Source organism: Thermobia domestica, chromosome 2 (assembly GCF_964235325.1).
Source record: "Thermobia domestica chromosome 2, izTheDome1.hap1.1, whole genome shotgun sequence".
Taxonomy (NCBI): domain Eukaryota; kingdom Metazoa; phylum Arthropoda; class Insecta; order Zygentoma; family Lepismatidae; genus Thermobia; species Thermobia domestica.
The window spans coordinates 12,471,720-12,490,422 of record NC_137455.1 but is presented as its reverse complement, the minus strand read 5'-3'; the positions used below and the strand labels follow the sequence as shown (position 1 = coordinate 12,490,422).

At 36.4% G+C, this 18,703-nt stretch overlaps 1 protein-coding gene across 2 annotated transcripts in view; it reads left to right on the top strand.

Annotated features, from left to right (window-relative positions):
- The window catches only part of LOC145670166 (nucleolar protein 9), a 77,724-nt gene extending 59,021 nt beyond the window's left edge, over positions 1-18,703 (top strand). The window contains exon 9 of one of the 2 annotated variants that reach the window (XM_081738539.1): positions 13,645-18,703. In XM_081738539.1, the coding sequence (XP_081594665.1) occupies positions 13,645-13,667 (23 nt within the window). In that variant the 3' untranslated portion in view covers positions 13,668-18,703. Of the gene's footprint in view, positions 1-4,757; positions 11,111-13,644 lie in introns of those variants that run through there. The other variant, XM_081738538.1, reaches the window with a different exon arrangement.

Below are 18,703 nucleotides of genomic sequence, written 5' to 3'. Positions count from 1 at the left end.
TCCACTTTCAATCTGACTACGTCATCATATGACCCTTAAATCCGTTATAGTGCCGCTCATCTGGACGCTTCATAACTACTTCCTTATTCTTTTATATTTTTCTCTTCCTCTCCTTATCTGGTGAAGTATTTAGCGAAAGTCTTGTAATACCTCTTTTAGGTATGTGTGATCATTTTATGGTAATTTATTTCTCAGTTTTGATATATATGCATAAAATAGTATTGCTTTGTAATAGTCGTTATTCGAACTACTTCTTATAGAATACTTCGAATACTTCTTACAGTATTTACTTATAGAAGTTATTGGGCCTCACCTTATGCCTGTGTGTTTAATTCAATATTTCCTTCATCTCTGGGAACGTTATTAGCATCAATCTTATTACTATATCGCTGGATCCGTACTTTTTCATCTGCTATTGTAAGTTTTGTTTGATTTAAAGAACAATTAGTGCAAAGTGTTCAGTGACTTAATTTCCAATTTTGATTGCTCTTAACTTTTATACACCGGGCAAGGATTTGAACGAAATCGTAGATTGTCATGTTGGGGGCCCTGGTGACACTCCTAATTATAACAGAGTAATGATTGATACCTCGTTATAAAGCTTATAGAACATGATTCCAACGAGTTAACACTTGTACAATTTCTGCCTTATTCGTAGTAGTAGAAGAAGAAGAAACAAAAAATCCTAAGAAAATATGAAAAAAATAGAATTTGGTGGACCCTGGCAACCCCTACAGTCATCTTACGCTGACAAAATTAAGCTAATGTGTAGACAATACACTTGTGACAGTAATATAATAAAAATGGTAACCATTGCTGCAATACAAAGCGAGGTAAAAGTTCAGAACAAAATTCCTATAAAAACGCTCTGTGTATCATTTTTGAAGGGTTGTTGCAGACCTTCTTGAAGGGTTGTTGCAGACCTTCTTGAAGGGTTGTTGCAGACCTTCGCGCTGGCGGCCCAGGTAATCCCCAAAATTATCACAGAGTCATGATTGATACATCGTTGGGAAGCTTATGGAACACAGATTCGAACGAGGTAACAGACTTCTATACCAATTCAGTGAAAATATATATCTTGTCTTATGTAGAACCGTCCTAAAAATAAATATATAATTTACGTCAAAAACGGAGACTCAAAAAATTAGACAACTGTGCCTCTTCCTCCTCCCTACTCCATATAACCAACAAGTACACATACATGGTATTACCATGTAGTGGACTACTTCATTGCTTCACATAGCAATTTTTATCATCACCACTAAGAAGAGGAATGGGCCCCCAAAAACCTGATGAAAAAAAAAAACACCCCCCCCTACATACATAAAATGTACATTGGCGGCAAGGTTCATTATTCAGGAATACAGTGATACCAAAATTATCTTCCTAGCGTAATTAGGGTTGAAATATTAAGTTTTAAAAGCCTTGACGCAGCAGTTGTGTCCTTCGGTGTTTAAAAGTTAATAATTGTCCCCGTATTACCCATCGATTCACCGTTTTTTTTTCTTTTTTAAAAAAGCAGTATTCACAGTAATAATTTATGGGGAATTACACAATATGTCTTTAATTTATGCTTTATGTGATCGTCCCTCAAATTATTTTTTGGCTCTTGTAAATATTGATTCTAGTGGCAGTAATAAAAATGTTTCTGATAATGTTGCCAGAGAGGAAAGAGATGTTCAATTAAAGTAATGAACACGGAGGCACAAGATGAGGCATTTTTTCTTTTTTATCTTAGTGTTTTACCCGAAAGCAGGTTTCATCTCAGTTACTCTAACGCAGTTAGGTAAAGGTACTAAGCCATCACAATAGGAGAGATAGGATGAATTGTTCTGTCTCTCTTTGTAACAAGATATATGGAAAACGAAATAAAGGAACCTACTACGCTGTACGAAGACAAGTAGCAAATGTATAACTTACTTGCATCGAGTTGCATTATGTGTTGTAACTGCTAGGCCCCATTTCTATGAGAGGGAGTCGGAAAGTAAGTTTCCCTAGGCGACTGTGGGCAGATTTGGGGATGCAAGACCAAAAATAGCATAGCATGTTACATTAAAGATCAGACATAACTATTTTTCCTCATAAATACCACGTACATTGAGACATTTGTCATAGTGGTCTATAAGCTTCAAAAACCCTTTCACAGGAAAAATTCAGGGCTCTACATACGGAAGAAGCGTCGAACAGCTTCTGAGACTTCAGCATTGCTTCGAAAGCGCCTGCTGCCGAGAGTCTTCTTCAAAGGTGAAAACAGATGGAAGTCACTGGGTACGAGATCAGGACTTACGGCGGAAGGGCAAGGCATTCCAACCCAAGAGTTGCAATATGGTTTTGCGTTGCCGTTGCTGAGTGTGGTCTCGCATTGTCATCCAACGACAGAACACCAGATATGAGAAAGCCAGGCCGCTTGTTCCGAATCGCTTCCTTCAGTGGCGAAAAGATGGGACAGTACCGCGCAGCAGTGATGGTTCCAACCTCCAAAAAAGTCTAGCAATAACACCCCTTGAGCGTCCCAAAATACTGTGAGTAGCACTTTGTGCAGACGCTGTGACGGCGCCATATTCAAGGTCGCAGGCTACCCACTCTTGTCTGGGTGTGTTTTGCGTGCAACCGCTGTCTTGTTTCCTCCATTGTTGTTCATTTTCCTGCGGAAAACAAGAGGGGAAACTTATTTTCCGACTCCTCTCGTAAGAAATCTTTCTCATTTGCTTACGGGAACTACCGTTCCACTGCGCTAGTTTCGTGAAACTTGAAAGCACAATAAAAAAAAAAGCTTTGAAAATTTTCCGGACTTTTCCTTTATTCTGAATGTTGTCTTCTGTTATATTCGTAATGTTATGGTAAGACCAATCGTAATATATTCAATTCTAGGATTAAGATGGAACATATAATTTACTTTGGTTGGTTGTTTGGAATTCAGCGTCCCTTTTCAGCTTTGAGGCTATATGAGACGTGAGCCTACAGCTTAAGATGGAATTTGAACGACCACGGTGTGTTCACATTTCAGCGCTTTCTTGCTAGGAGCGCTACTACTCCATGTGAAAATAAGAGAGTACGAGCTATAGTATTACGTCACACTAGCTATATCATTATTTTATATAAAATATTTCGTGGTTATTGTAACCCATATCTTGTTAAGTTATTATTTGATTAGAAACTACGATAAATAACATTTCTTGTCACCTCTTATTAACCCTTTCAAATTTAATCACCTATTTTTAGGTGATAGGTAGTGTCTTCATTATTCGATTAAAAAAGTACCAACAAAGCTTTTTACTTTTTCCCCCCGTTTTTTTCCGTTTTCTCAATCCTGGATGCATTGTACAACACGTTACGTATGTCTGCATCGAGACATAAGGGATGATGAGGTCATAAGTTTAAAAAATATTTTTTTATGCCTATTTTATTATTTTTTGGCGGGATTAATTTTGCACCTGGAAGATTGAAATTTTGCACGCACATTCAATACATCCCTTAGTATTTTTCAGATTTTTTAGGTCTCTGGGTTAAGATAGGGCGGTCGAGAGGGGAAAAAAAAAGGTTCTTAACAAAAAAATCCATTTTTTCGCTATTTTCTCGCGTCAGATACATGATGGAGATATGTAAATTCTACCGTTAGGAGGGCTGTTTTATTCTGAAGAAAATGAGGTACGAATCATGATCCTATTGTAAATAGGGATGATGCTGTAGCTGTTTGACTGAGAGTTTATAATTTACCTTAAAAAAATAATCAAAAGGATTAAAGTGGTTAAATGAAAAAAAAAAAAAAAAAAGTTGATTACAAAGATGCAAAACCTGGCTGTCATTCTTGTTTACAATTTGTATATCTTTCCAACCAGTTATACAGGGTGACCCAAAAGTAGGCATACAGTACCATACTGATCAGCTCATTGCATTTTATATCATTTTTTATTGTTATCCATCAGATAGACTTAGTTTCTTTATTATTTGTTCTTAATGTGTTTTTAGTTATATCTTAAGCTCGGAACAGCCAAAGCAAATAATATTAATCAATGCAGGGGTGTATATCTACTTTTGAGCCATTCTGTATAATCTCGACCTTTTTTGCTTTTAATCAACAACAGCACATCCTTTATAAGCCAGGAGAGTGAATCTAAAAGACAGTTGGAGTAAGGGAAAAAAACAGAACTGAATCGTTTTGGAAAATAGAGAGAGTATTACGTCGCAGCAATGCGGTGCAACGCTAATGTTAACTAGGCCATCCTCTTATCTAGCCCTCACCTCATCGAAGAATGACAAACAGATAGCTTTGTCTTTTGTTGGAAGGATCTGAAGAATGGCTACCCCCAATAAAGGTCATACACAGAAGTTGGTAATGTAAAGAAAATCTGTAACAAAGTGTTAGGATCTAGAGTTGTAGGGTTTTCATTATACTACTCAGATTTTGGCTTTTTGTTTCTTAAAAATTCAGGGGTCATGGTTGCTCAGTGGTAGAGTGCTTACCTCTGGTGTGTGGGGTCCCTGGTTCGATCCCCGGCCGAGTAAGTTTGTGGTGGACAACATTGTGCCCGTAGGTTTTCTCGGGGTACACCCGTTTCCTCCCACTTTCTCATTCGACCAATTCTTCCATCATTCACTTGCTTTAATCATCGTCTCCCTTAGCGTAAAAGGTTATAAACGTAGGATGTTAAATTGAAACATTTAATTTCATTTTTTGTTTCTTAAAATTCATTTGTAAAAAGAGCAGCTTAAAAATATTTTAAATTGATTACAAATATTCTGTTTTTCTTTTTCAGGTAAATCAGGAAAACGGGCAAAATCCACTTGAGGATAGAACAGGCGAGAAAAATCATTTACAAACGAAGAAGAGAGATGGCGACGCGAATAGAACAGAAGGATACAACAAGTCCTCAGAATATTCTCTTTTGTATTAACAGGAGAGAATTCTTCTATTGTGAAAAAGAACCAGGAGAATGCAGTAAAATCTTTGCTGGCGAAGAATGGCTCTTTCGAAGGTTGATGTGTAAACAGTGAGAAAAAGAATGTATTAAATTGGTTATTGAACGACACTCACATGATGAGATAAATAACGGAAGTATGGTACTGAAAATCCGTTGAAGAACTTTATTCTCGATGTATACTAATATGATTACTGCGAGAAACTTAACAGTGAAAGAAGCCAGGCAAAAGCCAACCTTAAGAAAAGTAGTGCCTTGTGTTGGCAAGCGAAAATGAATATTCGTGCTTCACTGTCGAAGCGGGTTTCGGTGTTCAAATCTCACGTCCGGTCTTTGCGATTTTTTTTTTTTTTTTTTTTAAATTTCCAAACTTAAACGTATAAGTCGGTAACTTAACTGACAAAGAATGTTGAAAATTACAAAAATGAAATGAAATCTGTAAGTTTTATGTCCACGGTTTTGCCGGCTAGGCTAAAGGAGACGGTGGTTTTGAGAAATGAATGAAATGGCGGAATGAAGAAAGTGAAAGGAAATGGGAGAATCCCGAGGTACCCCATGCACACGGTGTTTCTCAACCACAAAACACATGGCCGAGCTGGAATCGAATCAAGGACCCCATGCACCAGAGATGAATCTCTAGCACTGAGCTGCCGCGGCTCACGTACAAAATTTTCAACACCAATTTATAAATTCAATTAATTATTCCAGATTGTCGGTCGATCTAGAACAGTTTACTTTGTTCATTTTTTCAGTAGACAGCCTTTTCCGTCAATCGACAAGTGCATATTGACTTGTGAAATAGAAGCATTTAAGAAAAAGTTAATGAAATTTCCATCGTACAATGAAAAAAGATAATACAAAGGAGGTGGATTGACCGAGGACAATGTTTTCACCCCTATATAATACTCGTGTTCACTTAAATAAGTTTTCGAAATGTAGGAATTCAAGATACAGTTCAAGAATTCAAGATTATGTAACATGGCTTTCAACTATGGAGGTTTTGCTTATCGTGGTTTTTATTAGTGCACATATTTACGTATTAGCAATAGGTTGGCAATTCAAATTTTTAAATATAACTCATAGCACGGATGCATCTAAAGACGGAAATCCTGTATAAGTTGAGTCTTCTTTCCTTTATTATGTATTTCTTTATTTGGTTACTTTAATTCTGCTTCATACTTGTCGCATCTTTGTTATATGCAGTAGCTTTGTATATTTTCTTACGGAAGATTAAAATAATTTCCTAAAGGAAAAAAAAAGTAATAACATATTGCATTGCCATCCGATTTGTCGCTATGCAGCTGTTCATAATTCTATGACCTCCGGAAATTAATTAAACTAAAGTTGAGTCGAGAATTGGCTGGTGATACGACAATATTTCTACAGCTGAAGAGTGGGGACAGGTGGCTTAATTGTAGAGTGTTCTCTTCTAGTGTAAAGGGTCTATGGTTTTGATCTCAGACCATGTACGTTTGTGATTGACAACATGGTGTCCGTGGCTTTTGTTTGGGACTCTCCTGTTTCCTTCTACATCCTCATTCTATCACATCCTTTCATAATTATTCACTTCAATGAATCTTTCGTCTACTTCAGACTGCAGGGCTTACTTGTGGGATGTAAAACAGAAAGATTTCATTTTCGATTTGGAATTGAAGAAATTCTGAATGTTAAAAAAAACTTGTATAAAAAAATTTTCTGTATTATTTAGTTTATGAAAAATAAGTTAAAATATATACACACACAGTATGTTCAGAAATTTGGTGACCAAACTCTGGCAGGCAATTCTTTATATCACATAAAGTTAAAAAATAATAAAAAATTTTACAACGGAGAAATGTCAGGAAGACTATTTTTTTTTATCTGTATACAATTATCTAATACTCTTCCTTTTATTTCATAGTACTTTGTAAGATCTAGAGTGCTGTGTTCTTCAGATTTCAATTTTCTTATTTGTTTTACTGTTACCTTGATGAAAGAAAGGAGAAACGATGCAAAAATTGAGCTTTGAACTATTCTTTATGTCGCTGACTAACCTCTGAAGCAAAACAAGATTTCATAGTTGTCTGTTGCTGTGTGGTGGACATTTTTTAAGTTCTAAGTTGTCATCTCGCAGGTCATACGGACGAATTGGAGAGGGGGGAAAGAGAAAAATATAAGAAAAAGAAAAAAAAAAAAAATAAAAGACCGTTTTATAACGTCATGGAAGATAAGTTATGAAGCCTTTCTTTTCTGTCATGATTTGATTACTTTAAATATGCTGCGACAATTTCCTGAACATGTTTTTTTTTTTTTTTTTTTTTTAATGCATTTTTCAAAATAGGACAAAAAGAAAAAAAATGTATGGTAATTTTTGAAGAATTTGTCCCTGTAGTTACAATAGAAAACAAATAACAGTCCAGGACATTACATGAAGAAGTTTCGTTTGTATGACGTGATACTTTGTTAATATTCAAACCAGAAGTGATAGATTTTTACCACTTCCGGTTTAAGTAGAAAACTTAGAGTGGAGAAAGAATACATTATTGGGACAAGTAATTGATAGTAGAAAATTACTTTTTGCTATCTATTACCATTTTCATTCTATAGAAATTAATATTGAAACCGAAAGTGGTTGAGTCCTACCACTTCCAGCTTGAATAGAGGATTAAGAGAAAAGACTATATGTATTCTTAGCACGCTGAATCATTTCCAAGAGAGAGAGAAAGAAACTTCTCGCTATCTCATCGTTTTTGCTCTATAATAATCAATGTTAAAACAGGAAATGGTTGGTTTCTACCACTTTCGTGGTCGGTGGATTGATCACCTCCATCAAATGAACTCAATTCCTAACTATCGATACTGTACATCCTGGCCAAAATTAACGGTGATCCATCCAGTAGTTCTTGTGATTTTTGTCCCCCGAACAAGCAGGGTAAATACAAAGTAAACAAAAAAAGAGTTCTTTCCATTCTAGGACAGCGATAAACAAAGGGAAGTATAGTGGACAATACTTACCTTTAGGTTTCGAACTAATCTCCATCAGGATCTAACACCTTTCGCCAAGGTTCCTGCAGCTGCACAATACCTTGGTGATGAAACTCTGCGGTCGTGGATGCAAAGGAGTCCGTGAGTACGTTTCGCAGGTCTCCCTCATTTGCGAAGGATCTTCCACGGAGATCGTTGTCGAGAAAATGAAACAATTGGCAATCTGTTAGCACAAGATCCCATGAATATGATGTATGGCAGTGTCTCCCATCCAAGTTGCTGAAGGGTCTCCTGGGTCCTCTTTGCCACGTGTGGCTTGGCGTTGTCGTGCAGGAACAGTACACCTTTGCGATTCACCAATACCGGCTTGTTCTGCGCAACGCACGGTGCACCCTTTGCAACTGCTGTGAGTATGGTCTGACCAGGTGGAAGGAGCTCGTAATGAACTACTTGCCGACAGTTCCATCGTATAGAGAGCATAACCTTCCATCCAAAGGTAGTCTTGAGGTGTGAAGAAAGGTTTACATGGCGACAACCAATGTCTGGTACGCGTGGAAGTGTACATTTCGTCGCCAGTGAGCAAGCGATCAAAGATGAGTGTGTTCAGGTGCCGAATGAGCAAGGACAAATAGGTTATTGCTCATTGTTCCTTATTTGCTACCGACAATGTCTGGAGGTACCCACTTGCTTAACTCGTATGACTTCCGTGTCCCATGCAGGGTGCAGTCTAACTGTTTCAGTGAAAACATGGAACCTGTGCAAGTTCATCACACCTTAGACCATTGTCCTTCTCGATGGTTACTTTCAGGGCCTCTCATCCAACACATGTGGTCGTCCACTGCGAGGTTCATCCGAAAGGCTCACATCTCCCGAACGGAATTTCTGGAACCAATGCCTGGCGATGCGTTCGTTCACGGTATTCTCTCTGACTTGATGAAGCAGCTGACAGGCCCATTTTAAAGCCATACAAAAAACACACGCGAACAAGCTACTTCGAAACCTCCATTTTTTATTCGATACTTGACTAGCTATGACTGCTGTGTTCGCTCAACGTACCTGTATTATTGAAGATCGGTGGTCAGACTAACTCCCGTTCGCTCGGCAAGCACGTGCATCATTTCGTTTCCTCTCTATGAGCGCATGGTTAATGGGATGTCAGAAACAGCTAGAACTATTTTTTGGTTACCTTGTATGTAAAGAGCGTTTGGTTCTAAACCAAACTTCTTTAAAACTTGGTAAACTTGAAATTTTCGTTCTTCTCTTGATGTTCTTAGGAAAAGTAAGTGTGTCAAAGCAGAAAGCCTAACTTGTATCTTGATGAAATATGTGTGTGACATACAGGGGCTTCTTAAAGTAATTGCGCTCCTAGGCAAAGCACAAGTGACCTTCTGCTACTGCCGATCTTAAATAATTTTTAACTTTTTTTTTTTCCAAAGAAAAATCGTTCACCGAACCCGTTTGAAGTAGCAATACACAGGAATAATTGAAGGGTGATGTTAAAATTTAGATAGATGCATTCAAAATCCTTCTCCCTCATAGAGTTTGATAGTCCGAGAGGCGATTTTTGCACTTTGATTGATTCATGGAACTTCTCTTCCACTTTGCTTATCTAGAACAGCCATTGCTTGCTGTTAGGTTTCCTTGTTTTTTCCATTGGCGAAACTACTTGCTCTGCCAGCCTGATGTACATTCAAGGATTTCCGATGAGGTTGAAAATGAACACACTCATTCACAGCAGATTATTCTAAGTTTGTTTGGTTAGTGTTTTAAGAAAATCTGTTCCTGAAGTCTTACCGCAGCTGTATTTAACTCAATAATGTTCCTGAACAGTGCAAAGTTTTCAAAATGATTTTTGTAAGCTGAAGCATCTTACAAGGGGAAAGCAGACTTTGATAAGTGAACTTGGGAACCATCTTTCGCGTGGTAGTAGTGCACATTTTGAAGTTTTAATATTACAAACTGGGAGACCACAATAACCAGAAATAGCGGACAAAAAGCGTCTTAAAGTTTCCGACTCGCCACATACATGACACGACGCGTTAAGTTATCAAGTGACGGCGTGGTAGTGAGGAACACAACTCACCTGCATAGGGTCCCGGGTTCGATTCCCCCTCGAGTTAACTATTTTTTTGATTTTTGCTTTAACCAATAAAGTAGCCATTTGAAATACAAGTAAAATATTTATTCACCATATGTTTATAGTGCATAAAAAATTAGAAATGTTCAAATCAGTTGTAAAACCTTTCAATGTTCCATGTTAACTAGCAACAAAATGTAACATATTCCGTAAATATATTGATATCACGAGTTATATTATAGTTATAACAGTCGTTGTGTAAAAAATATTCTTGACGCTTCGTGTGTATATCTGTGGACAGTGTGCGAATTACAAGGGGGATTAGGGGGAAATCTCCTTTGGTAATACTGGATATATGCTTTAACCAGAGCGTCATTTCAGACTTCGCTTGAGGAGAGGGGGGAGAAAGAGCACCACCGACATAAGACTTTCACGTTTAGTATTAGTACAGTAATAGGTTAAAAAAAAAAAAAAAAACTTGACTCGAGTGAGAATCGAACTAGGGACTTTCTGCACGTGAGTCGTAGATGCTCCTCACTCTGTCACGCCGTCACTTGATACCGTTACGCTTCGTATCGTATATGCGGTGAGTCGGAAACTTTAAGACGCTTTTTCAAGGCTATTGCGCTCTCCCGGTTTGTAATATTAACACTTTAAATGCGCACTACCACCTCGCGAAAGATGGCTCCGAAGTTCACTTACCAGAGTCTGCCTTCCCCATGTTAGATATATCTACTGTCCTTACCATATTATGTAGTATTGAAGTCAAACGGTTTAAATAAAAAAACAATAGATTACATAAAACTCTTTTCTATTTATTGATGTGTGTTTTACAATAGGAGATTGAATTTATTCTTATTCTCTTTGCAAGATATTGTGGTAAGATTTAATCATAAAAGCTTCGTTTTTCCTTTTAAAATTTCTTTCGGGGAAACAACAATACATCAACATTAATTCTCGCGCGCTTTCTCTCACTGTAACTCACTGAGTTTGTTTATTACATGAAAATTTACTGTGGTAAAAGTACTGTTAATCATATTTTCAAATTCATTTTTGTACAAACTAAAGAACGAAAATAAATAAGTGAAACATATACAGTAGATATGTGATCCTAAGCAACGCATTTTACATACAGAAACACACACACACACACAATAAAATTATAATATTTTTTGGGCAAAATCTGCAGTCACTCGTGTATTATTATTACTTTTTTTTTGTAAAGTTTAATTCACACACAATCACACTAACATTTAAAAATACCTGAGACAAAACTTTTTTCCCGTTATTTTCTTGTCTTTGTATAGAAATTTTATTCACATTATTTCTTTGTTATTATTTGCTTATTTTAGTTTTCTTGTCTACTACAGTGTATTGTTAGTTTTCAGTCAACAGAAAAATCTCAGTCGGGTGATGCAACAACTTTTTAGTTTTCCACAAATGAACATCTTTTAGTGCATTTATTAAACTTGTATTCACCTAAGAACACTCAAATTATAATTAAAAACTGGGAACCTTTCGGCAAACAAATTATTGTCATCCTTAGCATATATCCTTTGAGAAAACTAACGTTGCTTGTAGAACCATATCCCGTCAGAGGCGTTTGTGGGGATGGGGGGGAGGAGTATACCAACCTCCCAAATTTTGTAATTCTTTTTAAATAATATTGCAACGTACCACGTGCTTCTGTGTATAAACAATGTCATATGCTCGTGTTTATAAACAACACTCCATGTATTTACTTTATAAACTACACATCACGTGGGATTACTATGAGAATCAGAAGACGGATCACCAGTACCTCGTACAAGTCACATGACGACATGGTAGTAGCGTCACCGCCGCCAGGGTGCTTATATATTGGATAGCATCCAGCGGACAGTCACCAGTTTTCTGGCCTCTTGCTTGCCTGGAGCATTAGGAGAAACCAACCTCAATGCTTCTAGTTTGTTGCGAGACTTTTGGCTGTTCCTTTTCCTCCTGGCTTAGCCTGCTTCGGGGTTCTGTGACTTTTATACCCCTCATTGCTTGCTGTGGAGCATTGAGGATTCTTACGCCACTCTGCTTAGCCTGCTTCGGGACTCTGTAGAGATCCTGACTTCCACCACACGGTCTTGGGCTACCTAATGTCTACCTCCCAATACAGAAAATTGTACTAAAATATTTCTGTAAAATACTATTGATATTAGAGGATTTTTATAAATGAACCGGTAGTGGAAGTCGATTCCGAACTCTGATTTCATCAACCTAGCCGTACCGGTGGCTCAGTGGTAGAGCTCTGGTGCTTGGGGTCCCGGGTTCGATCCCAGCCCCCGCCAAGTAAACTGTGGTGGACAAACACCGTGTGCGTGGGTTTTCTCGGGGTTCTCCCGTTTCCTCCCACTTCCTTCATTCCACCATTTTCATTCATTACTCATCATCACTGTCTCCTTTAGCCTAACCGGCATAACCGTGGGACGTGAAACTCAAAGATTTCATTTCATTTTTATCCTATCGTATAAAAATATACGATAAAATTTAAATAAGTAAAACCAACCAGATTTTAAAGATATATTTCATTAGTTATCACTCTCCAGTTTTATTATGATGCCGGTTAGTTCATAGAAAAAGGAGTATATAGATACAAAGTAAATTTCGTTGAAAGATTATAAGAATTACATGAGTTATGATTATACAGAAAAAGATAATCAACGGAATACTGTTCTATAACCAACATTAGTCTTCTAAAAAGATCTGTGCTGAAGATGGCAACATTTTTGCCGAAACGTTCGTAGTTGAATTATAATTGGAATGTTTTTGAGTAAGTATAGTTTTAATAAATACTGAATATGCATTCTATTAAACCAAGTAACAATATTTTAGTGCAGATTAATAATTCAAGAATATGAAGAAAGTATAGTAATTATTGTGTAAAGTGATCGAATTATGAAATAAAATTTTAGCAGACAAGCTTATACAGGGCTAGCATAAATGATTCATTCACCTTTAAAAGGCTACACGCACACACATGAAAGATATATAAAAAGAACCATAAACTCACAAAGTTTATACACCCTCTACAAATGTTCAGTATGTGCCCCTTTGGTGACACTACACACGCCCAGACGATACTCGAGCTCATTCCATACATTTTGTAGCATAGTCCTGTTAATTGCCTGATGCGTTCTTTGAGCTCGACTAAGGATTGTGGTAGTAGGAGTATGTAAACAAGGTCTTAAAGGTACCCCCACAGGAAGAAGTCGCAGGGCGTTAAATCAGGAGATCTGGGAGGCCAGATGCTTTTCCCTTTTCACAAGCAACCAGTGTCCTTGAATTGCTGATACCACCGCAAAATACTTTGTTTACATGGCGGTTATTTTCCATACTCTCTTCTGAAAGCGCGTTGCACAACTGTAACAGACGAACATCTGGCATATTCAAGCACACAAACATGTTTTTTCTTATTTTCCCTCCATTTTTGACAGGCACTAATCTTGGACTGCCACACTACCACACCCGATCGGAAAGATAATGGACTCGTGCTGCCGCACAATACAAACTTAGTGTTTATGGTTCTTTTCATATATCTTTCGTGTGTGTATACGTAATACTTTTGAAAATATAGCCTTTTCAAACAATTTATGCTAACCCTGTATATTCAAAATACAATAAAACCTATCTACAATATTTTTTTCTTTTCAACAGGAAACTGTTTAAGCTTGAAATAATGGGCAACTTATACAGAACACAATGTTTGGATCTCTAAGTATTTATCCTCAAATGTATGGCTAAATTAACCAGGTAATCGACAAATTTTACTGTGCATATATATACAGGTATATTCATTCATAGAAATATTATTATTACATTTCTTGTTGACTGTACGAAACTGAACAAATTGCATTTTCACTTCGTAATTTATTTTTTTTTATTTGCAAAATTTACCAAATAAGAAAGCAATAATTATACTGAAAGGTGAGGGCAAATAAATGGTTTTGTATCACTGAATAATAATTTTGATATTGTAGAATCTTTTTCGGTCAAAATTCCACTGAAATTGTCTGGAATTTGGTAAATCTTAGTATGCTTCCCGCCAGTGGCGGATCCATGGGGGGGGGGCAATCGCCCCCCCCCCCCCACAGAAGAGGAAACTTTTATTTTATATATAAATAAAACCCATACCAGAGTTCGGAGCTCTTAAAAGTAGCTGTAAGTAGCAGTATTACAACCCACCGCCTCCCACAGAAGTCCGTCCTGGATCCGCCCCTGCTTCCCGCTTGCTGGTTTTCTTTCAAATTGTAATGAAGTGGATATAAACAAACCATTATGGAAGTGACTTTAAGATGGAATATCCTCTTCTTCCTCCCCCCCCTCCTCTGAAATGAAATGAACTGAAAATCGTCACGACATTTAGCTTAATTTTAAAATAGTTACTGTACGACTTAAAGAAAGAACAGCTCTTTCAAATCACTTCTTTTTCTGTCTTGAAAACTCCATAGATACATTAAACCAGAGAGTGATAGAGGTGTGAAGTCAAACTTCACATAGATATTGTGTGGTCCAGTACGATGTGTTAGGTGTACAGTGCAAAAATCCTGTATGAAAATGGGGATGATCTTATTTTATTTCTTCTGTGAAAAATTTTACGTTTATTACTTATGTAGAGAGTACTTTTTCTTTTTTTTTTTTTTAGGGTCAAGGGAGTGGATAAAAAGTACGTTCTCTTTAAAATAAACACACGTTAATATAACGCCTGGTTTGATCCTTCGTCGAGATATTCTGGCTTCAATACTTTGAAGTAAGAGTTTTCTTTCTATCATTAATTTTAAACCAGGAAAGCCAATTGCAAATCAAAATATCACTTTTAAACTTATACAGGGTGTCCATAAAAATACTATAATATTTTAAAGTGGTATTACGTCCCTTTGGATAATCGAATTTAAATGAAATTGGTCACAGTTGAAAGAAAAAAAATCAAATATCTTTCTTACTTTACCTCATAGACATTGAATGTGGGCCTCGAGTGGCGATGCAGACATCAAGACGATATTTTCCTATTCACGCCACACACGCTCCAACATATCTGTCGAAATGAACTGAATGTCAGCACTGATACGAACTAGCAGTTCTAGCAGGTTTTGAGGCAATGGGGATACATAGACACAATCCTTTACGTAACCCCATAAAAAGAAGTCAGGCGACCTCGGTGGCCACTTGTAGAAGACATTATCATCATTTCCGACACGTCCAATCCATCTTCCTGAAAGCCGCTCATTCAGATGTTTCCGAACATGTAAATGCAAGTGAGGAGGTGCTCCATCTTGTTGGAAAATAAAGTCATTGCCGCCTTCTTCCAATTGTGGAAATAACCAATTAGTGAGCATGTAAACAAGAGTGTGGTTACCAATTAGTGAGCACAAAGTAAATAAAAATGAATTTACTTTTTCTGTGTTTGATCCCGTGCATTATTGACTTTGTTGTTCATTGTTGGCATGCACAAAAATATTTGACCAATTTCATTTAAATACGAATACCCAAAGCGACGTAATACCACTTTAAGTATTACACGCTGTTTTTATTGACACCCTGTATTTTCCGAACACACATTTTCTGTCCATGTATTTCGACTTACTCTTCATCACCACCAAGGTTCTTTTTAAGCACGACAGGTAAAACTTAAATTAAAATAATAAAATTGATGGAAGTAACAGAACTTCAATCAATGGGTTTATCATATTATGTGAGGACTATCAAGACACTATTTTTTTGTCAAGAAAGATTTGAATAACTGTTCTATTGTAATCATAAATTTTATTATTTTAATTTAATATGAATGTGTCATATTTAATATTTTTTTTCTATTTTTGTTCACCTTGTTGCTTGTTCCTGATGATGCGTACAGTTCGGCACTCAAAATATATTGAGTCAGAGTTTGTGATTGGGAAAGAAGTAGAGAGTAAAAGGGCAACCACTCTCTTCTAGTGTATTCGTTTTTTGAGAGAGAAAAAATCTACAAGGCAGAACACTGTGTGAAACAGGCCCGTATCCATGGAGAGTCTGGGAGGAGGCGGGCTCCCCTAAATTTTTACTGGCTCCCATAAAATGTTCACGATAGGCTTGCAAATGAACTATAATATGGTTGTATCGCTCTTCCCTAACTTCTACCGCTCCTTCCCCCCCTACATTTTTGGGCTGGCTACCGGCCTGGTGTGAAACCAAAATTATTAAAAACGACAGGTGATCAAGATATTTTCTAACGAAAACAGATGAAATTTGAACAGTAGTAATTCATTGTGATGTATCACGTAACCAGTTAAACAAAATGGCCTGCTAAATTGTGTTCAAGGAAGTTTACTGCCTGATTCAGGTTTCGAAAATTAATAATGTTTCTGTATATTCGTTAATAGATGGTATAGAACACGTAATTTAAATGTAACGTTTTCAGATTGTATCCGAAGAAAGTAGTTGATTTATTTAAACTGTTTCAGTGTGCTCTGCCACTTTCTTCAGTAAGCTCTTAAAACTGCTGAAAGGACACATCGTTACATTTCTGTTTCCTATGGAAGTAGCCTACAATAATTAGTGCACCATTAATTCTCGGAAATTTTCGTTACAATATTTATGAGTTTTCAATAAGAAAATTATTATTTTTAAAATTTCCGAGCATTAATATTGCACTAATTGTTCCAGGTTAGTTCCACAGAAAAGAGGAATCTTAACGATGTGACCAGTTTTCAATTTTAAGAGCTTACTGAAGAAGGTGGCAGAGTATACTGAAACAATCCAAATAAATCACTTAACTTGAGACAAGGTAGAATCATGGCATTATAATCCAGCGTCATTTTAGTGCTCATTAGTGTTAAGCTCTACTGTCAAAGCAAGCTGTCTACAATTAGAGCAGACAGTTTCAGAGTGTAAGGTTGAAACAGGACATTACAATTCTTGTTGACAGTATTAATATCGTCACTGTTCGACGTTTGAAATTTAGTTCCGAATCTATATGGGGCTTGAACTTTACATACCGTTGGATTTGAACGGAAATTAAACTTGGGTATTCCACATATAAAATAACAGCATTTATTTAGCCGCAAAGAGGCTCACGCTCCAGAGTTTGGGAAAGACTCATGCTATTCATTTGAGTAAGTTATATGCTTATGGTATTAGAGGTGTAGCCTACAATTAGTTTCATTCTTATTTATCCAGTAAACAACTAGCGGTACAGATAAGAAAAAATTGGTTGCAGATGGGGTTGAAGCAATTTGTTCTTTATCAAGTGTAATCAAAGGCGTCCCCCAAGGTTTCATTTTGGGTCCTTTTCTTTTCCTGCTATATATAAATGATTTATTAGAGTATTATTTGTTAGAGTTATGTATCCAGCAAAATGTATTCTGTACGCTGATGACATCAGCATGATTAAATAAGGAAAATCAATAGAAAAAATTGAGGAAATCTGCCATTTTTACATACAAATTGGTAATGTGATTAACAGCGAACAGATTAATTATAAATGATGATAAATCGATTTTCTTACATTTTCATTTTCATTTTACTGCGTATATCGCCTACAATAAAAATGTGTTCTCGTTCCCTCCAATATTTTTGCAGGACAAAGCTTTTAGGTGTAACCATAAGTGGTCTGATCTCTCATTGTCTGCTCACATTTCCACTTTAAGCAAGAAGCTAAGATGGAAATTTCAAGGTACGGTGCCGAGAGAAGACATTTTAACTTTTACTACGCCAAGTTTAATACACTAATTAGCTTCGGAATAATGCATTTGGGGAATTGCTGAAAATAGTTTAAACACTTTTAGATTGCAAAAGAAAGCGATTAGAATAATTTTCGAATTACCCAAAAAGTCTTCATGTAAAAAGATTTTCATAGAAGCAAAATTTTAACACTTCCCAGGTTATACATTTATAAATCTATTCTTTTTATTGTGAAAAACACGCTTTTTTTTTAATCTTTAACAAAAATGTTCGTAGCTATAATACAAGACAAGGGAGCTACATGTTTGTGATGCATCAAAAATATATATGAATTGTGTTAGGTTGTATAATAGACTTCTATGTACTTAAAGAATGTGACTAGAGTTACCGCTTCTCGTAAGAAGTTATTTAACCTACTTGCAGTAAAGTGCTATTATATCATTAAGGAATATTTAAATGATTCATTGAACGAAGGATTGGCAACAGAAACTTCTCCTCAGTACATGTCAGGTATGGTATAAATGGTTTCTAATTAACATGTAAATGGTATGGTTTTATATCTTAGTAAGATGCGTAAGTATAATATTATGCATACCTCCTGCTACCTGATAATATTTTCTGTGTATTTCATTGACAACTGTAATGCTTACGTGAGAATTTATCGCGTTTTTGTAAGCTAATGAAATAGGCAAATAAATGAAATGAAAGAATAGATCCGTCTAGATGTTACTTTGTTACAAGTGGTGCACACACACACATAGAACTTGCCGATACAAACTTCAAGACATCTTCAAAATCGTGTGAAATACGTGTCTGTATCTACAATAGTTCGGTTGCTATACTGAAAATGTTTGTTTCATTAGTATCTGTTTCAGTTCTTATATCAAACACCAGAGGAAGGTGAATCATTAAAACAGGATACTTTCTTATATCAAACACCAGAGGGGAATCATTAAAAGAGTATACTTTCTTATATCAAACACCAGGGGAGGGGAATCATTAAAAGAGTATACTTTCTTATATTAAACACCAGAGGAGGGGAATCATTAAAAGAGTA